Below are 26,483 nucleotides of genomic sequence, written 5' to 3'. Positions count from 1 at the left end.
TAAAATGCTAAATATGCTGGTGTGAAAAGTTAAACATCTTAAGAGGGGATTAAATTCTTGATCACTGGCTTAAAGACAAATCTTTTCCTCCCCAACTTTCCATCCAACCTTTTTTGGTAGACTGTGTTTCTGGTTATTGCAGAAGTGTTTCAAATGGTCCACCTCTTCCTTTGTTGGTGGAAAAAAAGTTTTTAGATAAGTATGGATGAATGATGGAAACATAAGTCATACTGTAAATTTGTTAGTCTGAGTATTTTTAAAAACAGAATGCTGTTTTTTGATTCATATCACAAATAATGAATTAATAATCAACAGGAATTTACCTTACGCCATGTTGTCACATGTGATCTTGTCACTTAAGGTCTGCATTGTGCAGAAGAAAGATACCAAGAAGATGTATGCCATGAAGTACATGAACAAGTTAAAATGCGTGGAGCGGAACGAAGTGAGGAACGTCCTCAAAGAACTCCAGATCATGCAGAACCTTGAACATCCTTTCCTGGTCAACTTTTGGTAAGTCATCATGCTGTAATAAGTGCAGTTGTGGTCAGAAGTTTGCATGCACTCATTATGGGCAATGTCATTGTAATAAGCATGCATCAGCATACATCCTTAATGACTTTGAACAATAAGAATTGGGCGCACAAGTTTAAATTCATTTTGGATTTTCTCTAAGTCACATCGATACACTTTACTTTTATTACGTGATGCTTAAGGTTTTGCAGTGTCTTTTAACTTGTCAGGGCCGATTACAACTGGTAGTTGCTCTTTGCTAGCATAAAAAGGATTTGTTTGACAGCACTCATTGGATTGACCAATGCACAGAACAATGACAATGTCCAAGGAACTCAGTGAAGATTTATCTATATTTTATATTTAATCAAGTTGGGAAGGTATTTTAACTGGAGCTTTTTCCAAATGAGTGCCGATTCCAAGACTGAGCGCAGATGGGTGTTTCAACAGGACAATGATCTCAAATACACAAGTGGATAAAGCATTCTTATATTAAGCTTACAGACTTTTTCCAAAGCTCCGACCTGAACCCTGTTGAAAATTTGGGAATTATACTTAAAGCTGAGTCCATGCCAGGAACCTGAGCAGTTTAAATGCTGAAAGAATAGTGGTCAAATATCCAGGCAGAGTTCTGCCAGACACTCGTTGAAGGCTACCAAAACATCTAGTCAGGATGCAACATTCTAAAGGCGATCTAACCAAATAAGAGTGGAGGTGCGTGTATATATTTTGTGCCTGTATACATACTTTTGATCCAATGTGGATAAGAGAAATGATTTCAAACTCGTGCATCCAATTTGTCCTGCTTAAAGTCGGTAAAGATGCATGCTGTACAATCGTTCCACCCTGGTAGAAGAACATTTCAAAGGCATCATTAAAAACCCCAAATTACCATGACATTCATGCCCATGATTAGTGGATATAAACTTCTGTAAACAACTGTATTTAGATGCTTGGTTGGATCTTTCTTTCATTCTGTATGTGTGTCTGATAGATTCACGAATGAATGAATGAATGAGCAATCTTCCCAGGGTCATTTCTGTCAGAGATTTTGGGGACTCTGACAGAAATGTGTGGGTTTTTTTTAAATTCCAGCTCAGAGTGTATTGAATTTAGCACTAAGTGACTTTAGCAGAATACTGCTGAATTCATTAAATATGTACACAAAAGGCTGCTGTGAAATTATGAATGATTTCCATTTCAGCAGCTGATCTCAAAGGCTTGTGTTCTTTCACACTGGTTATTGCCATCAGCTATAAATGCCCCGTCGTTGGTTTAGTAATGCATTCTTTCTCACTCATTTATTTTATATGGTGACTGGATCCTATCAAATCAGTAAATGCGCAGACCCAATGAAAGAGTGTCATCAATTAAACAAAACAACAAAAACAAACCCTTTTTACACAGTCTTGGAGTGAGCCTGCAGATTCATCCAGAAAGCTGTTGACCACGGTAGAACAGCAAATGTATCTCCTCTCTTGGCAGCTTCCCACTTGCCTCACCGCATCTCGGTTTGAGGAAATCTTTTACTCGACAACTGTACAAGCTCATTCAAACTGGGAATGCTAATCTAGGATGACTCATCAGGTACCTTTAACCAGCCATTCGTCATAATTTGAAAGCTTTAGAGTTTATTGAGCACCAAGAATCGTACTGAAGATGCCTGATAAGTATAGCTTGTTAAGTTTTCTTCTGAAAGGCGTCATTAATTCTTGATAAGCACTCCCACACTGCAACGTTTGAAAGGAAGCCACCCTGGTCTTCTGTCAAGCTGAGAGGCAGAAAGATGTCTTTCCAAAGACGAAGAAAAACAGCAACAACACACACAGTCTGTTTTTTAAAGATTGAAAGATAGTTGTTTGTTCAGTTCTGTTACAATGATAGTGATGATTATTATTATTATCATTTCCTCTTACATATTTTTTTGATTTTAAGGTATGTCCTTCTGAACACTTGTGAGGTATCAGGTATTTTGTTTTCTACTCTTTATCCATTGTGTCACTTTTATATAATTGATTGCTAGTTTGACAAAATTAATGCTTAATTTTTAATTACCTACATGATGGAAATAAAACCTACTTTGGTGAGAATGAATAACAAGTCATTTAAGCACATTTTTTCAAAAAAGGAGAGGAGGAGAGGATAGATGGACACATGAAAACAGAAAAAGAAAAGAAGACACAGGCAGAGTGCAGTGCAGTCTGTGCAGTGTACGGACTCATCAGACAAACAATACCAGTGCTTGCTTTCTTGCTTGATTGCATGCTGTGTTGGACGAAGAAAAAAAAAAGGAAGTTAATGCTGTTGGCAGTGTAAGCCCCTCAGGGTGGGGGTGATATCCTCTAGAGATGTGCTTGGGTCAGCGCTATGCCCACTCTCTTTCTCTCCCTCTCTCCCTCCCTCTCTCTCTCTCTCTTTCATGTTGAGTTGGCATAAGTTATGATTGTCCTGAGGTAAGTGCTCAAGGTCAGAGAGAGGGAGAGATTACCTGCAAGCGTATGAACTGCACTGAGCCAGTTAGATGCAGAAAGCTGCCTCCTGGCTGTCCTCTCCTCTTCCTCTTTTCAGTCACCTCTTATGTGTCTTCTCTCACCTCTCCTATTTCACTCCCTCACCACCTGCTATACTTCCTTTTTGCTCCTCTTGCTGCCACTGCACTTGCGACTGGGCATTGCCTCAGAATGTCTGGAAACTGGGCAGCCAAACAGCAATGCATTTGAGAGACAGGAGTGAAAACAAAGCTATTTATGCCATGTTATGCATTTAAAATGTAAAAAGTATTGGTTTTGATCGCACCACAAACAGTAAAGCAGCCAGTTGGGCATGAAAGTCATACATTGTGGTGTCAACTACTCGTTGGCATTACAATCCTTTGACTAAAAGGGAAGGGATACTGTACAGTCATGCTGCGAGAAACACAGAGAGGCTGCAAGTTTCAGCTTTTAGGCTTGCTGCCTGTTTAACTGTGGATTTAGCATTCGATTTGTTTGTTGACGAGGGTATAACACAGAGGAAGAACTTTTTTCAAACAGCTTGTTTGTTGCTTAGTGTATTGGAAATGTTGAGCACTGGTTGCGCACTCGATTTGTTTGTGAGCAACACTAGCCTCAAGCATAGAAAGTCAGTCATGCAGTAATTTTGACTGTTGTGGGCTTACTTTAGTACTTCAGAAGTCTCCATAATGACATCTAGGGCTGATCCAATATCCCCGCAATAATACTGGTATCATTTTTTACAAATTTAATAAAAATGTCATATCGCTGTATCATTGCTATAGCAATGCTAATTCGCACAACAATGAGACCAGCCCAGGCATGTCTGAGAGCCAGAGCGGCCTCTGATGGCAGTTTAGTTGCTAAGAAGGGAGCTACTTCAATAACCTCCAGCAAACCACATTATGCTGCAAAATATGCAAGAAAATTGTTCCAGCTACAGGTGCAAACAACAAACTTGTTTCACCACTTGAGGCAAGAACACACACTAATGAGTACAGTCAGCCTACGAAGGAGGAGATACTAGCACTAGTTATACTCCATATGACAGAAAGGGCAAACAGTAGGTGGAAAATACTGCTGTGGTTACGTGGTGGAAAAACAAGGCTGGTTAAAAAGCTCAAACTAAAATGTAACATCCCAGGCATAGATAATATTTTTCAGTTTTATTAAATGACAATATCGTGCAGACTCCTGAAGAGTTACAAGGTTAGGCTACTGTACTTTAGATATTGAAGTGTTTGTCGGTGATGTTACAATTACTTAAAATTTCCAGGGAAACAGGCTAGGCCTTGGGCTGTGTCACTGGAGATAATGTTGTTGTTTCTCCTGCTGGCACCTCGTTTCAATTACGAACTGTGTCATCAGTGACAGAAGCTCATGGGAAAGAAGAAAGGAAAATGCTCTTCATTTACTTACACTTACACCTGTAAGTTGCCTGCATCAATAAAATGTTATTACAAATTTAATACCTTGATATAAAGTTTGACCTCTAATTGACATTGCTAAATTCTGGAACCAATACCTTCATGATATAACATGCCAATTATAAAAAAAATAGTTGTATAACAGTCAAAGGCAGAAAGAAAGAAGTACATTAGCAAAAGTCTGAGACATTGTGAAGTAAAAGCTTCATTTGCTTTAGGGAGTCCCTCTTTTGCATTATGTAATCTTACTAATGCACTAGATTTCTATGCAGAAAAAGGCATCATTCATCATTTCTCATTCATGTGCATCTTTGTTCTCAGAAGCCACGATGTCCTCCCACACACACACAGAAAAAGGCAAAAAAGAGGACTATTCATCTAAGAATCCTTATATAAAAGGTTCCGCAAACCAGACACATTGTATTCTGCAGAACTACAGTCTGCTTAGAAACAGGATGCATTTTAGAAGATTGGCACAACTAAAGAAAAGCCCAGCTCCAGACTCGAATATCACGATTACTGTAACGAGGCCTTCTTGAATGTCAGGTACAAACAGTATCCTCGTGTATCTGCGAAATTTGTGTGTGAAATCCTCAATTTACTTTTAACACTGCAGCCATCGCTGAATGCTTGAAGGCAACATGTCAGCACATCAATTATTTGGTCTTCAGTCAAGGTGACCTGAATCAGAAAATATGATAATCAAGCACGGTTGCTGATTTCCTGAAGACTCAAGCACACAAGTAGGAAAACCTGCTGATAAAAAAATGCAAAAAAAGTTAGTTGATTAATATTTTTATCATTTGCTAAATTATTGAAGTAGTATTTCTTATTGCTTGTTTAAGTGTAATAGTTTATATATTTGAGGGCAAGAATTTAGCAATGCACTTCTTTTTTTGTATGTGCTGAAGGAGCATTAGACGCAGACTGATGGAAGCTGTCAGTCACGGGGAGGTGTTGGAAGATTGGGTGGGAGGAAGGTCGGAGGGCTGTCGGCATCGATCCGGCATGTCACAGTCTGAGCGGTTGACTCTCTCTGCCCATTTCAAACAAGGTGTGGTGGTCAGATTAGGCGTGTGTGTATCTGTATAGTATTTATGTCTGATCACTATAATTGCATTACTCTGTGGTGAACAACAAAGTCCTGATTAGGCATTTTATCACTGAGATTCACTGGTGTGGTTGTTATGCTGCGGGCATTCAATAGATAAATGTTAATGAGCAAAAATCACTCAGCAGTTTAGAGGGAGTTTTAGTTCATTAACTTCACAAAAGGTGTATGGAAGATGGATTACTGCAAAGACCAAAAGTCTGTCGTAAGTGCTTCAATATTAAATTTAGTGTTAGAAATACAAGTGAGGCAGTGGCTATATTATTTTTCTTTTATTATTTAAGTATGTACTAGATGGGAGTTTCATTCAATACCGTATAGAAATTCAATTCAGTTTTATTTATATGGCTCTGATTCAACACAAAGTCATCTCAGGGCGCTTTATATTGTGATGAAAATATAAGGCCTTTGGAAACTGCAGCATATTCAGTATTATTTCATTAACTGTGTAGCCTTTCATGTCATAACTGTTACCTTTGACAGAGGGAAAAGGGAGTCTTTTTGTAAGGACACGTTACCATTAGGTTGTGAGCCCCTGTGGTTTCTTCCATTACTAAAATGGCCCGGGGTGTCTTTGCTTCTAAAAGCTCCATGGCGGATGCTCTCCCATCGGACCGGCTGCCTGAAAGCCACCAAAGGGTCACATTGAAATGCATGTGTGGCACAGTAGAGCTAGGCACAGAAAGAAAGAATATTATGGAGGTGGGAGCGGTTAAAAGACAAGCTGAGGAAACAGAGAGAGCTAGCGCGCCACAGAGACACCAGGCTCGATGCCAGGAAAGCGAATGAAAAGTTTTTCACAGTTTCAACGTAATGCACAGGCGCTAATCTGCAGCCTGATGACTCTTGGCTTCTGTCAGCCCACAACTGTGGTTGAAGCATCAACAGCGTTATTTGCGTGTGGATGTCTGTTCTTTCTGCAGGTGCAAAGGCAAATGGAGACGGGACTCCCATTACTGGCTGATTATTTTCCATTTCATTCTTGTACAGCTTTTCATCTTCATGCCTTTATGTTGTTTATGTCATCCATTATTAACAAGTTTTGTGAAACTTTATCTGTCTAGCTGCTATTAATCTAGGATACAACAAAAAATGTGTTCAGAAAAGAAAACAACTACAGCTGTGATTGGACTACCACTTTTAAAAACAAGGTTATTTAGAAAGGGGGGTTCTCTAAGTTGCTAGGGTTGTTTTGGTTTACATACAGTGATCAGCGCAATGCACAGTTTTAATATGAGACAGCGTCAGTGGTAACTCAGGTAGCTTCTGTGACCCAGACTCTACCTGTGGCAAACAACATAATCAGTGCCATTTCTAATTCATTTTGACAGCAGTGGCAGCAGGTCACTAAAGACTTCATTCATATTCAGCTGCCTTCCAAGTACCAGCTCCCCATGGTCAGAGAGCGACTGAGAGGGAGAGCACAGTCACAAGCACCGTTTCTTTCTTTCTTTTTTGAAGAGACAGTGCTGAAATAGCTGAATTATAGAGCTGTATTAATACTAAGTCAGTCGTCTCCAGATCAATGTTGATTATTATCAACTATCATTAAAAAACAAAATACTTAATGCACTCTAATCGCAGCGCAAAAACCACAACCATAAAAACAGATAGGTCTGTGTGAGTGTACGATGGTTTGTCTCTTTTATGTGGAAGTCTTTGGCAAGTCAGTCACTCCTCCATTTCCACCCCACCCCCCCATCCCCACCCCCCATTTATGGCTAAGCCCTTTCAGTTTTTACCACCTTGTCTCTTTGACGGAAATCCTAGTGGGACAGGAAAACATGGAAACCTCAGCCAAGCGTGAGAGTTGGTTTTCTACTCGATTAAACTGGTTTCACGGACGGCTCTAGAGTGATATCGATTAACTTGATGGCCTTGCTGCCCTGAAGCCAACACAAAGTTGTGAACTCATCAAGTAGTTGAACAAGTAATACATTGAACTTTCATATTAACGTATGTGTTATTACAATACATGGTTATACTGACCATTGATAATCTACCAACTAACTGAACCCATCCCTCAAAAACCTCTTGTATTTCTTTTTTCCTTTAACAAATGACAGGAACATTTAAATCCTGTAATGCAGGTAAAGTGAGAGCGCCATCCACAGTTTGATTTTGAAACATTTAAAAAAAAAAATTATGCTCACACACTGCTTTATTAGATACACCTTAGTCCTTCTGTTACCTGCTTTAATTCTTCATGGCCTCGATTCTGGAAGGTGCCGGTAACATTGCTGCAGATTTTTAGCTGCACATCCATGATGCAAATCTCCTGCTCTACCACATCCCAAAGGTTCTCTGCTGGGTTGAGATCTGGTGACTGATGCCGTATGAGTACAGTGAACTCATTGTAATGTTCAATATCCAGTTTGAGATGATTTGAGCTTTGAAATATGGTGCATTGTATTGCTAGACGCAACAGAAGATTAGCACACTGTGGTCATAAATGGAGGCACATGTTCACCAACAATATTCAGGTAGGCTGTGGTGTTTAAATGATGCTCAGTTGGTAGTAGTATCCCCCACACCATAACCCCAATGCCAACATCCTGAATACAAGATACAAGGCAGCATGGATCAATGCTCTCATTTTGTTTTTATGCCAAATTCTGACACTGCTGTTCAAATGTTGAAGCAGAAACTAAGAATGACCAGAATATGCAACAATCTAATTTTCAGTTGTCCAGTTTTCCTTTGACGAGTAGTTATTTGAGTTATTGTTGCCTTCCTATCACCTCACTGCAATCTCATCCAGAGATCTATGCTCATTGGATATTTTCTCTTTTTTGGACCATTCTCTGTAAAAGCCACAGATGGTTTTTCATGAAAATTCCAGTAGATCAGCAATTTCTGAAATACTCAGACTGGCCCATCTGGCACCAGCAGCCATGCCACATTCAAAGTTGCTTAAGTCACCTTTCTTCCCCATTCGGATGTTTGCTTTGAACTTTTGCAGGTGATCTTGACCATATCTGCATGCCTAAATGCATATGGTATCTGGCATGTAATTGGTAATTAATGAACTATTTGGATGTATAATGAATTAAATGCAAAGAATAGGAATGTCCAATATTTGTGACCCTTTTTTCTCATATTTGTATTTTAGCCTATTAAAATATACCTAAATCGACACAAACAGAAATCCATAAGATTGGCTCATGATATCTCTAGTATACATGACATAAAATAAATAATTATTAAATAGTTAGTAGTAATGAATAAATTAGCAAGAAGCACATTTAATTCAGATGTAAAGATCAATTCCCCTGTCTTAAAAAAAGTCGCTGAACTCAGCACATTAGAAGAAATCATCTCTTTGTATACATATTAAACAAGTAACTCCTTTTCTTGTTTTGTGGCCAAGAAAAATGAGCAATTAATGTCCCGTTTGTGTCTCCTAAATACTTGTGACAGAGTCCTGTTGTATTCTTTACCTCCTTAAATTGGCTCAGTTAGAGGTATTTACACTTCATGTGTGCGTGACAGAAAGAGAAAAACACTAAGGTAGAATAAGAGAGAAGGGATGAGAGAAACAGGAGACCGCAAGAGAGCAAATGAGAAGCAAAGACAGTCAATCAAACGATTAGTAGATGGAGTAAAAATAGAGTCCATCCGACAATCACTAAAAGTTATCTGGCGCACACTTTAAACAAAAAAAGGCCTATTCTTCCTATCTTGGTTTGGAGTCTTTGGCAAGATTTTCAGTCATCAGTATTTCACACATTTTCAGCTTCGCATTAAAAAATTTGCATACTTGTTCCTGCTATTTAACTCCTTACAGTTTATTTTTCTATAATTCTTCTGTAATTGAGGTACGCAGTAACAGGATAGCACCTAGACTGGCGTATCCAAATGTGTGGTTCATTAGTTCTTCACATATCTTTGTAAACAGAACTAGAGCAATATAATTAGCTAGAACATTTTTACTCTCCCTGAACACAGTTGGAGTTGTGTCATCCGAAAAAACTACAAATCCTGCATCAAAGTCAAGCAATGCAGAGAGTGTGGTGTTAATATGATGCGGGTTTGATGTGTGTCTCTTCCTTCTGTGCCAGACTTAAGCGTCATATCGTTTTCCAACTCACTCTTCCTTTCTTTCATCTTTATGCACACACACAAGCATACATGCCAAACCACTCTGTCACTCTAGTTATATCTGCTGAAACTTTTCTTTTCCAGAATAAAATCTTGGTAGACTCCTGTTAAAGGTCCTCTTTTCTGAATACATTTTTATTCTGATTGTCCCAGCACAGCTATGTTTTGTACAATGCGTCATTATTCATTATGACCAGTTTTATTCTTCATCGCAACCTGAACTCTGTTAGACAAGCTTCTCTGTAATTTCTTTAAGACATCGTTCTTTAGAGTTTTTGAAGGACTTTCAAAGTACTTCTTTGACGTTTGGGTGCCTTTTGTTCTATTCTGTGCCAAGATGACCCCCCACATTATTGAAGTCCAGGCTCTAGGGAGACCAATCCATGACTGATTGCGTTCCATTGTGTGTTTTTCCATCCAGCTATGCTTTTACTACATTGGCAGTTTGTTTGGCATCGTTGTTATGCTGAAACATGAAGCTGTTAACAAAGAGATACTTTCCAGATGACATTATTGTTGGATTAAAATCTGATGCGTTTCTGCCTTCGTAGTTCCATCAGTCTTAAAACTATGACAGAGCATCCACTGTGTTTTACAGATGGCTTTAAACACTTGCTGTTGTACCTCTTGCCAATTTCAAATATGGGTTTTTCACTCCATAAGAACTGTTGCACTGATTTTCACTAAAATTCTTCTGTAATATGATGTGTGTCAGCCTTTCCTACATCTACACACACTGAGACTTTCTGATGAGGCTTTTATTTTCTTATTCATAAGGACATGACTTCCAGATTCTGTTCATCTGCTGTAGATTTGTTTTGGCTTGACACATTTTTAAGGATATGTTGCACACCATACTGAGATATGACAGGTTTTTGGCATAGATCTCTTTTGGAATCACCTCGTTGGTGCAAAAATAACATATTTTGCCTGATTCAATGTAGTTGACTTTTGGGTAAATAGGATATCCTAATGAGAGTCAGAAATAGGATTATCTTTAGGATAAATATTTATTGTTGCATATAAATATATGCATCTCCAGGATGTCCATGCCACAGATAGTATTTCCAAACTCGGAGGCTGCGGCAATCAGATGTTGAGTGGTCTCAGCATTATCTGAGCCGTAGTAGACAGTTTGGAGTCAGCTTAATCAATCTCCATCCATCCAGTTTAGAAAAGCTTCACCTTCAGGGTGTTCACCAATACAGCCAAAAAAAGACATCCTTGGTCATTACACTTTGACTTTTAGCCAAGATGATCCTTTTCTGCCGGCAATAACAGAAATACTCTTTTCAAAGATGCAACAATTTCAGCTGTAGGCTGTTTGCATCCGATTAAATCCACATTTCAATCGAGTGTAGCAGCAGATCTGATATTTTATGCAAGATATGAACGTGGAAATGTAGGACACTGTGTTGCCAACTGTATGCAGAACAAAACCCTAGGCGAGCTTTGGAAAAAAAAGCAGGCAGCTGCGATTTTTTTATACAATTTTTGCATAAATTAGTCGTGGGTGAGAAACTAATTAAGTCATTGTTTAAATGGAGTGAACAAAAAGTGCATCCCCGGTGAGAAGCTCAGCATGTAAAATCAATTATTTGTGCAACAGCTACTCAAAGTGCAACGCAGCGGACTTCTCGCTGAGACAGGCTGGCTGTGCATGCTGGAGCTTCAGGGATGAGCAGACTGATGACCGCAGTCACACTCAGCGCATTCTTCACAGATTAACACCAATACAGGACTATATATAGGCAAATATTAACTACCGTGTACTGTAAAAACTGTAAAAACTATGCAAAATTGAGCCCACGGAAAATTTAAGAGGAAACAAGAATAGTTAGCAAGCTATTCATGATACAATGTCATGTGGAGACAACTAAGAAGGCACATTTTTTATCCTTGCCATACAAGTGTAAGGATGATAGTGGCTCACATTATATTTTTAAATCGAGTGATGATGTACTTAAGTATATCTCAGGTGTATTTATATGTAATTTGAAGGCTTTGTGCAGCACTTTGGTCTTTATAAACGGAAGAAGATGGATGGATGGATGGAATGATAGTTATTAAGACTGACTGACAGGTTATTATGATTAATAATTATGACCCAAACAAATAAGGTTGTAAAAGTAGACATTGTCCAATGTCTATTTTCTGTAAACTGTCATCTTAGAGGAGAATTTTGCATTTCAGCCTGGATTTTCCCATTGTTATGGCTTTTCAGTCAATCCAATAAACCCCATTCATGTAACATTTGTGCAACATAACATTTTCCTAAACATACCTGTACCCATGGAGCCACATGGATGGGGGAAACACCTGGAATTCTTCTTTAAGCTGTACAAAAGTGCTCAACCAAGAGTGTTGTTTTAGCTGTCTCACATGCCTCCTGTGTAGCCACTTCTGTGGGATTTTCTCATTTCTCTGAGCCTTAAAAGTGTCATAACGACCTAGACCAAAGCATTCAGTTTACAGTAAGATTAGGGAACTGATCAGGGAACCATCCCAAACATCACCTGAGAGCAGTGAAAAGGGGAAAAGGCAAGAGAGAGGAAGGGAGAGAACAAAAACCCCCAACCCTGACAGAAGGTTAATGAACTTTGCCACAGGCGTCACGTAGACAGCATTTTCTGCAATGTGAAAGACTGTGATGAGTGTTTTTCTTTAGGCCTGGACTTAGAGGAGCACCTGTCCTCTGAGAGTATGCAAGGCTTCCGAGGTTGTTTTTTATAGAGATCATGTTGTTAAAACCCCGAAAGGTTTTGCTGAACTCTTTGTTCTTTTCAAACTTTTTATACTAAGGTGTTACACACTATCTTAAAAAGGTTGATTTGCCTGAGGTGCACAAACCTGGCATGAGTTCAATTTGCGCTTGTTATCTTATTTTTTTGCTGATGGGTTTATCACCCCTTGATTCCCTAGTTCTTTTCCCTCCTCCTCTTACATGTCTCCTCAGTTTTTATTTCTTTCTCCAGTTTTCTTTGCCATTTCCCTGACTCTTTGTTACCATGTCACTCTTCTTTGTGACTTATCTTTCTTTATAGGTATTCCTTCCAAGATGAGGAGGACATGTTTATGGTGGTGGATCTGCTTCTGGGCGGAGACCTGCGCTACCACCTCCAGCAGAATGTGCACTTCTCAGAGAGCACTGTCAAACTCTACATCTGTGAATTGGCTCTGGCTCTGGGATATCTCCGCACCAAGCGCATCATACACAGGTAAGAGGTGTTTCTATAAACGGACATTTTTATAACTCAATATATAGTTTTTTTTAATTACCTTTAATGATACAGTTAAGGGTTTGTTGCCCTCTGTCTCTTTAAAAATAACAGGACGGAAATAGTCTTCAGCACGCGTCCTCCTTATGCTTCCTGCCTCATTTTTCACCAGAGCTTGGGCATTGCGTACTCCTCTTTTCTCCTTGGCTGTTTTCATCCACATAGTTTTCTAATACTGCTCCACCACAGGGCAAGGTCAAGATGTCTTGACATTAAGGTCATCCCTGACACAACAGTTTACCCTCTGCCAGAGACTACGGCCATTATCAAATGCGCCAGTTCCATCTATGTTGCTGTGTTGATGCCTTACTTAATTTTCAAAATGCAAGTCAAGTGCTTTTCAGGCAGAAATATCTGCTGTTATGGCAAAACCACAACTCAGAGAGCCAATAAAAGTGTGCCTACTGCCAAATGTTATTATTTTAAGTTGCTGAATAACTCAAAGTGCATGAGATGTTCCATTATTGGCTAACGTTTGCTGCCAAAATACATTAAGTACATTGAGTGTGCAAAATGTTTAAAAAAAAAACTGCCTTACTCGTGACATAGTAACAGACAACAATACAGCAACCCTGTATCATACAAAGAACTCTCTTCATTTACCCGGTTTATGCTTTACAGGATAGTTTTTGTACATTTTATGAATTAGCAGTCCATGAAAATTAGCTATCAATAATGATGTTCACTGAAGCAATGTAATGTCTGTATTTAGAACACCACTTATTGGGAATCCACATTACCTGAGTTAATTCCCACTGACTCAGGCCTCTGTTTAGTGTTTCTGTCCTGAGAACAAGCTGTCTTCCAAAGCGGACCTTAAGGAAGGCAGCCAGACCCACTGTCTACACCAGATTGATGGAAAAATTTCCCGTATAAAAACGGTTTTGATGATGGCTCAGCAGAATAAATCATCTTTTACCATTTTTCATTCATTGATTTTAGAGGGCACGACAGGTTTTAGATTGCGTGTCGATGGGCACACTTGATGAAATCCAGACACTACTGACTGACAGCAAAAACAGTTGATAAAATGCTTTCTGCATATATTGGTCTTTAAAATGACTCCTCCACTCTGATGTCTGAGCAAAGACACAAACATAGGAAAAAGACCTTCTCAGATCATGACTAATAGGAAACATCACTGTAACAGAGAACACTAATTTATCAACACCCCCAGATAACAAATTACACCATTTAACGTTAAGCAGGCTACTTGCTCTTGTCCACGCTCTTAAACCTCCACAGGAAAGAGAGGAGGAGAAATAAGTGGGACGGATTAATAATTTGCTTATTCATTCAGCCCATTGAGGGTATGAATATTTAAATTATGTTTTCTATTTCAGTCCTGGAGAGGACAGACTTGCCAGTTGATGCGCAGGTGTTGGGGGCGTTTGTTTAGATGGAATCAACATCTTTTCAATCTGCATTCATTAGCTTCAAATAGGAAGAGGAGCTGAAAGTAACTCTCGGCTCATCTGTATGGAAATTGAATATATAATTTCCTCACTCAGACGTGGACGTGCTGACTTGGGTTCGCCGAGCGAATGCTTTTCAGTGGACGTTTGTGTGTGTATGCACCTGTCTATATGGGTATAAATACGAGACATACAGATTCTCTTTCCGTTGGTCTTTAATGATTTTGATGATAATTAGGGGAGCAGTGATGATAATGACATTAATCACATGCAACACGATCACATGTTAATTATGTCATTTACAAGTTTGATCATGCCAGAGGTAAAATACGCATGGCATTAGCTTCTTCCATATGATGGCTGGATATCAGCATACGGTACTGATGCTTCTACACACACGTGTGTATTTATATCGTTGTGGGGACATCTCATTGACATAATGCTTTCCCTGGCCGCTTACCCTAACCCTAACCATCAAAAATGAATGCCTAACCCTGATCCTTACCCTAAACCTAACCATAACCTAATTGTAACCCTGACACTAAAACCACATTTTGAGTCTCAAAAATGCCTTCAAACTCGTGGGGTCCCCACGAGGGCTGTTTGTCCCCACAAGTATAGTAAACTACCAATTTTTGGTCCCCAGGAAGATGTTAATACCCGTGCACACACACACACATACATACACAAACCCCTTTACTATTACATATATTATTTAAGTTATTAGTTGGTAGAACATTAAAATTTCTCGGATTGTGTCTAGTTTGAGTTTGTGTTGCAGCTCGTATGAGCAAATATATTGTATGTTGTTATAATGTTGCTGGAACGAGACAATTCTACTACAACAGCAAAAAGCACTGGACACCAAGCAGAGCTCTTTGTTTGATCTCGTGCACGAGGGAGAGAACTGTGACGAGCGCCGTTCCTTCCGCTTGAACCCCAGTCACTCTCGTCTGTTCCCTCGTAACACTGCTGTAAACAAAGAGTACCTTGTCTGTGTGTATGTATAGATGTGTGTGTGTGTGTGGTCAAGATGTGACCCTGTGAAGACTCCCCAAAGCTGGTGCTAGGAGTCCAGTGGTCCACCTAAACAAAGGGCTCTTATACTTAAATAGATACAGAGTAGGTGTCCTCCTATACCATAAATCAGTAAGAGAAGGTACGACCTCTCTCATGACCTTAATATATGTCTGTATGCCAGAGTGCTCTGGGAGGCACACAGAGTCTTTGCAGGCTGCTAAGGATCAGACCTCTATCATAATAATCTAAGCATATATGAGTATATATTTCTAAGCATAAATGACAATCCAACAATATAAACCTAACATATTTATGTTTGTTTTTTGAATCTGCAGCCAGTCAGATGCTTTCCAGATTGTAATGCATGGTGGATGAAAATCTGACAGTACTTTTATGTATTCATAATTTCATCCGTTTTGAAAAGATCTCCCACACTACATGCTGAAAGACAGAGCCAACACTGTTCCACTCGCTGTTAGACTTCTCTCCTGACCTCCTCTGTTATTATTACACTAATAATAATCACTAGTGAACGAAAATTTTCTAATTGGGATTCATGACTCCATATGATCTTCAGTCCAGTTCCTGTGTAATTTGGCATACCTCAGTCTTTACTTCCTCTTTCCCTTCCTCAAGAATGGCTTCTTGACAGCCGCCCTTCCACTGACAGCGTTTCTGATGAACCTTTGATGAACAGTAGATGGATAAAGAGCCAATGCATCTCTCAGGTCCCGTGTCAGATCTCTGCTGTGATATTTTACTGCTTTTTTCTTAAGATCTACCATAAATAGGCCTGGCAATTTGCCTTCCACTTGTTTTCTTACATTTTTTGAGGACAAACCGCACACACTGTTTATGATGCTAGCTCCTCGGGGATCACTTTGTTACAAAAATACAATGTGATCCCTGTAAAACGATGTTATCTTGGGCATTTTTCAAACTCAACTAAAGAAATGAGAAGAAATTATATGGGTTTTTTTTTACATCAGACTACTAGAAATGAAGATACCATTTAAAATGAATTATTTGCTAAGATGTCCGCTATGTGTAAACACAACACTGGTTCATCCATTGAGTTTGGACCTTTTTTTATGCTTGAATGATTCATAGGTCAGTGTTAAGTGGCTTAACAAGCAACAAAAATACATTCCCTCGCTTTGAAAGACCTTCATAACTAGAGAACTATTGATCAAGAATTACAAGAAATTACAAGAAAGTCTGATTCCTTAGAAGCTGAATAATAACATTATATTGATAACTAAATAATGGGAGGTGGCTCGAGGCTTTTGCATAGTGTATGTAGGTTTTGGTGTGGTTTGAGATCAGGGTAAATGTCTTTTATGCAGTTATGTCCCAGTTATATTCTGGGTACTGTAATAACGAGACAACAATGGCAACATCAGCAGACATATCTATGTAATTTTCAATAATGAGTCCTTGCACGGTATAGTTTGCCGCTATATGGAAACATGAACGGTCCCATGGGAACATTCAATCTTAGCAACAGTCTTTCAGCTCATCCTGTAAGGAGGGAAATTAGTTCAGTGTCATCAAGGGACAATAGAGCAACCTCTGAGCATGAAACACAAAGTGGAAATATGTTTAATGGAAAATAATATTACCTTAAAATAGACTTTGTAAGTTTGGTATTGCATATGCTATTACAGTACAGAGGTACAGGCGTTGAACAGGTTTTTAAACATGGAGCCATAAAACAGATTTGTACAATAAAATGAAGATGACACAGCTTATTCAAGTATGAGTGCTTTAAATTTTATTTGTCAGATATACCAATTTTACATTCTAGATGGTCAGATCTTGCACTACTACATCACATCCTTTAGACATTAAACTGAAGCGGGAACTGTACCCAACTACCTGATACCTTTTACTTCTACCTTTTACTCATTTATTTTGTTTTTAGTTCAGTATCACATAAAGCAGTTAAGGGTATTTTTGCAGTTAAACAACAAAAACTCTCTACACACCTAGGCTTGTTGGAATATGTGTGTATCCATATGACTAGTTCAAAAGCACATATATAGTATGTACATAGTGCTTAAGGCGTTTATTAAGTCACCTGTCATAAAAACAAGCAAGCAAAAATATTTTTGAAATATGTCCAAAAAACGATTTAAAGCAAAAACTTACTTAATTAAAATTTTTATGCCATACTTTTTGTATTTTAATTAAAAAACTAAATAATGGGATTTACTAGTCTATAGGCTTTATGGGCCATTAATATTTCTCATTTTCTGGTTCTCCTATATCTTGTAAACCTAATTCTGCATTGCTTACTGTTTAACATAAATCTTTGTGTGAAGTCTGAATTATTTACATTAGACTGAGTCTCAATTATATGACATCTTCAGAGACTTGACAAATCCTTCCAAACAAGTGGAAAGATAAATGGCAAGAATGCGGTGGGGGATGTGTGTGTATTTGTTTGTCCGTGTGTGTGTGTGTGTGTGTATTCTGTGCTTGTTTACCTCATCCCATCCTCTTTGACGTCAACAACAATTATCTGTGCATCCTCGGGTGCATTTCAGTGTTTCTTGGAATCCTCATAATGGAAAAACTTACATGTTGTCAACCAGTCTGTGCTCTTAACGAGTCAATATGCTGCAGTCAGGAAACAGACTGCCCATTAAAGTCGTTAAAGGATTAATCGTTTGGCTTTTTTAAAAATGCCTTTTAGGACTCCCCTGAGTTAAGTTTTTAAAGTGCATTTATTGGGGTTTTAGCCTTTATTGTGTTAGGATAGTGGAGAGAAGACAGGAAAGTCCACAAGGGAAAGCATGCAGGCCAGATTCAAACCAGGCCTCTGCTTTAACACTATGGGTCACCTACTCAACTCAGTAAGTTAAACCTGAGCTACATGCAAGTTTAGTAAATAGTTACTTGACATTCAAATGAGGCATTAAGTTCAAAGGTTCTTCAGATGCTCCTTTATTTTGAAAGGGTCCCCACATGAGGCAGAACCACATGTTTGATTTGACAGAGATTTGGGATCGGCACTAGGCTTACACTAGCTTGTGACCCCTTGAAGCTGGGTTTGTGTCTCATCTCAGTCTCAACTGGGGGACTTTTTGTGTGTTAACCACTACAGCGTGGAGCCACAGCTGTGCCAAAGTTGCTGAAAATTACAAGCAGTGCATGAAAACAAGCACTTATATGGTAGAACTTTAATAATATGTTATAGCACTGATTGCTGCTGCAGTGCATGCAATTATGGATTCTTTTATTAAAGTTGTCTTCATTTGCTATCTGCACTGCTTTTTTAATGTACTGAGAGATAGCAATGTGACGAACTCTGACTGAGTGAGACTGGTAGTGCAGTACATTCATCTTAAGCAACTGTAGTTGATGTTCTCTTTTCCATTTCCATCATCTTACAGCATCCGAATGTTGAAGCTTCACAAGGACACTGTTCACTTTTCTATTAAGCTTACTACAAAACTCAGTCTGTCACACCTAATCACATCTCCTCATTTCAAGGCAAAAGTCTAAATTGCATATACTTGCATCATCAGATAGGCGTGGAGCTTTTGATCAGATTGCCTAATGGCAGCCAGACTGATATAGAATGTGATGATTTATTAGCTAAGCTTGAGCCAGAACCCCACCAGGGTACCAGCTAGCTGCATTTTGAGTTTGCTGCTCACCACAATGGCAACGAGGTGCTGGACAGTGGCTTTGACAATGCGCGGTTTATTAAAGGATGAACAGGAGGGTTTGTATTCAGGCCAGCATGTGTTTGCTGCTATGCCAATTGGCCAGGATGGCAGCAGAGGTTCATGGACTCAGTTAAAAGGGTATATTTGAGTGATTTTTGGGCTGTAGTCAGTTGGTCACCACCACATTTTTTTTCATCAGCCACTTCAGTTGCCCATTGTGTCCTCATGATAGCTACAGTGCACTAGAGTGCTGGGGGGATTCTAATTGTTTTGGAGAAAGATCCAAACTACAATATTGGTACATTTTGTTTGACCAAGTCACTTTTTAACTTGCAATAAGATTAACATTTTATGACATGAAACATTTTTGCTCCTTCTAATCCGGGAGGAACACCTTTCTTTCAGACAATCTGTGCAAGGGGAAGGAGCATCTCTCACTTGCTGTGCAGCATGCTGGAGGACTGTGCTTAGTGAAAATGGTGGAAACAACTAAATTTTCAAAAGTGTGGCTATACTTAAATATAATCAGTGCTGACATTACAACAAGAAATCTGCACGTACATTACATCCTGCAATGCATGTATGGAAAAATTCATACAGGTATGTACCTCGGCTCCATCTGATGCTTTCATGGATATGCCTGGTAAAGCTGTAAGTACCATTAATATACAGATGATTTCTGTCATTCATATAGATAACTTTAAAGTTAACAATACAGTGCTCTAAGACTAATAATACAAAGTAACCATTAATACAAAGTCTAATTGCTTTAATATAAACAATTTCTTATTAAAAGGCCTTGACAAATATTAAATTGGTCTTACATTGTTATTATGTTGTATTGTTTCCTGTGGGATAGACCTTTGTTCTTGTCCAAAAAGTATTTTAAAAAGCTTCAAACTAAACTAGAGATGCAATGATCAACCAGACAGGAATTGATATTGGCAGATTTTTAAGCATTCTTGGCCCTGACCCGCTGGTTAGCCTCATGTATAACCAGTTGCTAGCTGATCGCTTTCATGCATGCACAACATCCACACAGTACTGCCGTTAAGTAGACACAAACACACACACTTGTAACCACATGCTATGTTTTTAGCGTGAAAGCTCTTCCCTCTGAGTTAAGATGAACACCACAAACGAGATTGTAAGAACAAACTTAATCAGATACTTAAATTGCTTTCATTCAGCTGAACACAAACATTTGAAAGAAGCCAACAAAGTTTAAGTGGCTAAAACTATCCAGAACTTAGAGTCAGCCAGCAGCCTCAGAAACAGCCTCAGTATGAGCATAAGCATAGGTAACTATCAGACCAAGTGACATGAAACATCTTCTGGACCTAAAAACTAAGTCAAAAGAGTCAAAAGATGCTGAAAAAACTGACAGATCCCATTGTTTGCTGTTGCCTCTGTGTGGAAACTAACCAGTCTATTTATTGACATTACTATTTCTTATTAAATGAACTGAAGCATACTGAGACCCAGCTGTTGCAGCAGCAACCCTATTTCAGCTAAAGAGGCTCTGCCTTTGCAAGCTCTGATCTCTTCCCCTCATCTCCTCTTTGAGCCTCTCTCTCACATGTATACACACATGCAGTACCTCATAATCTCTTTCATTATTGCTGCCTTTTTTCACCTCTTGTGCCGTTTCCTCTTCCAGCTTCCTACTGTATTTCTTATCCATGCTCTACTCTTGTACATCCTCGTTCTTTGTTTCTTCTTGTGGATGGTCTCTTTCTTTCTCAGAGGGAGTGGCACAAACATAGCTGTGCTTCAAATAATTTATTTGCTCTTTCCGCCCTCTTCTCCTCAAGAGACCTTTTGTTAAGCTGCCGAAAGGGAATATGATCTTAATTCACCTATCTGCTTAAGTGAAGGTGAAAGGAAGTGGGTCTTCTTGTGCTCTAAAAAAAGGATAAAACATAGTAAATTGTATGCATGGTTGCAGACAAAGTCATTACTCTTACTCTCCATCAGCTGTTTGAGATGGGGAGCATTTGTCAGGTCTTCAAGTGAAGTATCCTTTATTCATGGAGCGTGTTAATGTTTTATTTCCCAGCAGATGAAGAAAAAGAAAAAAAAAACAGGAGGGAGGGAAGAGAGGGAGAGGGAAATTATATGCTCATATTTCATAAATGGAGATTAAAGTGCCAGCTGGTACTAGCTTTCCTGATTTCCACCAAAAAAAAAAAAAAAAACCCCAAAACAACAACAACAACAAAAAAAAAAAACGGTAAGTTGAGCGTTATCTTTTTCGAAAATCTCCTTCAGCTCAGCCTCAGCTCACAGTAGCAGATTAAAGGATGGGAGGAGGTTTGTGCTGTGAACACGATACTGTTTACAAGCAAGTCTGTTCCAAAAAGATCACTAATTGGCTGCTTGTGTATTTAATTCACAAGTGTTCTGTAGAATTTAAAAAAAAAAATAGAAGGAGGAAGGAGAAAGCAGCACATTCAGGAAATCTGAGGCAGACTGAGAGACAAGAAGAAGGTGATGAAAGACAAAGAAAAGAGGCAGAGAGAGAGAAAAAGATGACATTTTATTTCTTTTGCAACAATCTCTGAATGTTTCTGACTCTGTGAATTATTCATCACCAGTAATTGTGATGTGAGTTTTTGGCGCTGACTGGCTGCTTCTCGTGTCTGCTCACCGCTCGCCCAGAGTCTGGGAACTCGTCATGGCCAACTTTGTTAACCGGGTCACAGTCGGCATTTATTGTTGAATAAAGAATGAACGTCTCTCTTCTCAACTGTTGGTGCACGCCAAATATTGTTTACACATGTGGATAAACTAGAGGACAGAGACACACACACACACACGCACACCTGTCTCTTTCTCGCACTTGTCAGAGCTGCTTGCCGTTAACAGGAAGACGAAAGGGTGGATGAGAGATGCAGCAGTTTGTTGGATTGGAGCAGTTAGTCTCTGTGGATCAAGTTGGGCTTTCAATTCGCGTTCAAAGGCAGCGGCTGTCTGACTCGCTCTTCAGTGGCTGGTGGGCGTGGGTGCTGAGAACTGAGGGATTCTGACACTGTGTGAATCTGTAGTCGCGTGCATATTTCTGCACACAAACTGTGCATATCTGTGTCCATGTGTGTATTGCTTGTTGGGAGAGTGTGGGATGTAGCTGAGCTGAGGGCTTTCTGGGGCTTCCAGAGCTCCTCCACTCTCCTTTGTGACAGAGGGGGAGCGGCACGAGCTCATACAGCTCCCCGCTTTTATTCCAGAGGGGAGAAGCTACTAAAGCGGCCGAGCCATGAAAGAGCCTGTGATTAAGCTGCCAGCAGAAAGCTAGTACCGCCGATTTCACCGTAGAAGCTATGAATCGCTTTCTTTTTAACTTGGAAAACAGCAAGATTTAAAGGTTTCATATCAACAAATTTTGCATTTTGTTCAAAGATTTAACAAAAAACTAAAAGGAAAAGTCATGATGCCAGGGCTGGGTGTGTAGTGATTTTAAAGTTTTGCCCCTCTAGTGATTTTCATTATTTCACATTAAATGGACTAACCGACTGTTAAATAATCAAGAAGATAATGGTCAAGTTAAATTGTAATAATGTATTTGCTATGTGGCTTTAAATGTTTGATTTGGCTTCATTCTTTAGATCTTCCTGCAAATTAACAATACAATAAATACAACAATGAAGTCATAGTCACAGGATGTGCGTGTGGGCTAATTTTAGACCGACTGCTTAGTGTTTTTGTCATCGCATGTGGCAGATTGTTTGCCACTTTTACCGCAACATGTCAGAACAAGTCTGGCTTTCTTCCCCTAAAATCCCCCCAGGAGCCCTTACTGCTTCACAGTTCACATGTAAGCAGGTGTGCTTCTGTCTTGATGGTTTCGGCATGTGTATTATTACATGTGCTTTTTTAATGGTCTGACCTGTGTGTGGGTGTGAGTGTGCGCACAAGCCTCTGTTCTCAGGTGTGTTGGCCTGGTCGAGTATCAGCGTGGTGTCGTATGACCAGGTACAGGGCTCAGTTACTCCTCTGCCTCTCATAGCATGCTGTAATGAGGCCATTAGATCCTGCTAATAGCTTGTAGGGTCAGTCAACTGAGAGAAAAGCTAAGGGGATCAGCTTTCACTGAGCTTCTCTGGCCCTTCATCAAATTCCTCACTCAGAGGAGCCCAAAATTTTGGTCACTTTTTCTATTTCACACTTTATCCCTTTAATCCTACTTGTTTAATTTGCTCTTTGTTCCTTTCTTACTTCATTTCCCCCTAGCTTCCTATATTTCTTCCTATTTCTTATTCATACCACACTCTCTCATTCGTCCTTTGCTTCATTTTCTCTGTTTATCCATACAGAATATCAATGATCTATGCATTTTGTGTTTTCTTAAATCGCCACTGTTCCCGCTGTTTCTCCCGATTTAATATTCTAGCTCTTTAATTGCATGCCTCATTTTTTTTTTTTTAGCTTTTATGACTTAAACACTCTTTTAGTGTGGCTATTAGACCTCAAACTATTTCTTCAAATTTAGCACTTTTATCCCCTCTATTTTAATTTGTATACAGGACTTTAGATATAAACTTAATATCTCTGTGCAGAGCGTCACAGCTGTCAAATTATATGTAAACTGTCATGATACATGCTTTACTTTTTACTTTTGGCTGAGAGAAGTTATTTAAAAAACACCTTGTTCATCTAAGCAACAATTCTGCAGTACTCCAGCAGTGACAAACAATGGCTGATGATTACAAGTTTTTATCTCACAGTTTAGTGGTTGTCAGTGCAAGAACGAAATATATTATTTTTTTCCCCCCTGCAATTTCCATTATAGAAAGGAAAGGAAACAACTATAGCTCTTTCATCCCTTTTGCTGTGGATTAAGGTGTAACTTAACCAAGCAGTCCAGTCGTCACACAGTCCTGGTGTGGCTAAGGCTAAAACAGACACATGTGTTTTTTAGCACTAATAGGTGCTGCATTGCAGTTATCCTGGCTAATGCACACCTGACAAGAGCTAGCTGAAATGACCGGGTGAGATGTCTCATGTCCTCTGCAATGAAATTGGATTTTAGGCCATAGTGACCAGATACCTCACATCCAGATCACTGGAAACTAAATAATGGGAATTATTTTTCAAAATCCCAAGAATACTGAATGGGCTTCCACTACTCCAACTGTGATTATGTGGTCATAAAAACAAGGTAAACGGCAGAGTAAACATTCTCTAATTTAGTGCTGAGTCAAGGAAAAAAAACCCTGTGAATACTAACACTGCTTTTTTCCCTAGACAACATTAGTGCAGAGCCGTCTGACCTCCTTTTGATTATGTGTGATTGAATTTATGTCAGCTGCTGTGAAAGAAAACTAGCATTTAATTCATGGGTCTTTCAACTGAATGCAAATTAGAATTGGTCAATGGGTTTTTTAATCCCTAGGTTTATAAAAATATTGGCACTTCTTTTGCAAAAGCACTTTTATAAAGGGTTCAGCCCAACCAGTGTGTGGGACAATTCATTCTTTTGTTATATTTTAAACAAGAATATGTTATGTTATTAGCTTAGTTCCCTTTAGCTTGTCTAAAACTGTGACTTGAAGGTGAGTTGAAGAGTTTTAAGTAATCAGCAGAAATCCCTGTAATTGCAACTGTAGCTGGATGGATGGGTGGATTCTATGGATCATGTGAGTTTTTGAAAATACAATGGGAATATTTTCAAGTCAAAACTTGCTGTTTGCTTGCTCATTTATGTCGACTGCCAAAAGACAAAGTCATTCGTGGTCATCATGGTCATCACCTCTATCTCAGCAGCTCGGCTTTTACCATGCACCAACTCCTAATGAGACTTGCCGCTTTGCTTTATCTCTTAAGCCAGGTGTGTCGGCCCCTGCTGCTTCCCGTGGCATCACAATGACAGCTTGGCCTTTAGCGGTAAAAGATGCTCCCTTGTTCTCACTAGCAGTGTGCTTTTTTAGCGGCGACACATGCCCCTCCTCTCCCCCTCAGTGCCAGCCTTTGAGGCAAATGTCAGCTAATTAAGGGTTACATGGTCGACCTTTCTTACCCCTGCCTGGGCCTGTGCCACTCGATCTGCCAGAGAGCCAAGTCTAATGCTACAGGTTCTCCTTGTCTCCAAGAGTGTTCAACACACACAGACACAAATGCACACAAAGCCACACAGAGAGCCCAGGTCAGTGTGGCCTTTGATATGCTAAGTCCTGCTGTGCTCCTATATGCAAAAGACATAATTAGATGAGACACCCACTAACAGTGAGGAGGCGCAACCCAATATGTGTAAGGTATTATTCAAACACTCATCAAACTTCATATAGCTTGGACTACTACTATACTGTTTCTGTCTCACATTATGAAATACACCCATAGCCTGATTACAGATCACATTTTTACATGAAAAACACTCAGGTCAATTGATTGTGTTATCATGATCCGATTTAATGCAAACACAATATGCTCCTCTTAGATGTCTTCATTTAGTAAAGTTGATGTCAGAACGAATGCTGCTAGATCATCAAGCAACAGTGGAACATTTGAGGAGGACTCTGAATATTGAATATCATTGCTCCAGTTCAAAGCATTTTAGAGCAGTGGTGATATGTTCCAGAGACAAGAGAACAGAGTGCAGTTGAGAACACAATGTACCCTTCCAGTCTTTGAATCCAGTCTGCAGCCACACCGGCACATCAGTCTCACACAGGGAGGATGGTAATTAGCAGAATATGACACTGTTTAAGTTTGTGCTTTTGTGTGTGCCTGAAGAGTTTTAGGTTTCAGTGTGTTTGCTAGAAGGCACCAAGGTGAAAAGGTGAAATGCAAAGAAGTGTGTAAGCACATAGGATATTAGGAGTAGTCCCAGTGGAGCAGACAGTGTCATGGTATGGAAAAGACAGATGATGGTGTCAAATACAGATAAATGAAAACAAGGAAAAGTGGAGAATAACGATGCTTTGAACTTTAAAAATGGCCAGGAGGGAAATCATTGGACACTGAACTGTTCTTTGAAGTTGCTGATTGTCATCAGGGATCTTGGTATTGTTGCAGATGCCTTTGTCACTATAACAGTTTGGGAATCAGCAGTCAGTGTTTCTCTGTTCAAATTAATTTCCACCCTGACAGTTAACTTCCTGTAGTTCTATGGATTCTTTTTTTTTAGTACACGTTACTTAGTCCTCTTGTTTTCAATGAAGAGGGGAAAAGAACACACTATATTAAAAACATAAAACTAAAAATAGGAACAAAATCTCCTAGCAAAAATAATCTGTGTGATAAATGAATATTTTTTTCCAGTTAAAAAATAAAATAATAAGATAAATAAAATGTAACGAAATTGAAACTTTCACTGGAAGCAGAATCTTTCTTTCTTTTTGTGTGCTTTATTTTATTTTTTGCTCATTAAATAATCTTTTAAATGCTTTGAATACCTCATAAGAGTAGAACAGGGCTATTTATATTTAAATTACAATTTAGATCTAATTCCAC

General features: G+C 39.1%; 1 protein-coding gene across 1 annotated transcript in view; it reads left to right on the top strand.

Moving 5' to 3' along the window:
- The window catches only part of stk32a (serine/threonine kinase 32A), a 66,034-nt gene that overhangs the window by 8,285 nt on the left and 31,266 nt on the right, over positions 1 to 26,483 (top strand). The window contains exons 4-5 of the mRNA XM_005942248.3: positions 362 to 513; positions 12,689 to 12,862. Of these exons, the coding sequence (XP_005942310.1) occupies positions 362 to 513; positions 12,689 to 12,862 (326 nt within the window). The remainder of the gene's footprint in view (positions 1 to 361; positions 514 to 12,688; positions 12,863 to 26,483) is intronic.

The sequence above is a fragment of the Haplochromis burtoni genome, unplaced genomic scaffold (genome assembly GCF_018398535.1).
Source record: "Haplochromis burtoni strain Fernald_Lab_line unplaced genomic scaffold, NCSU_Asbu1 Contig_247, whole genome shotgun sequence".
NCBI lineage: Eukaryota > Metazoa > Chordata > Actinopteri > Cichliformes > Cichlidae > Haplochromis > Haplochromis burtoni.
This window is presented reverse-complemented; position numbering and strand designations above follow the sequence as displayed.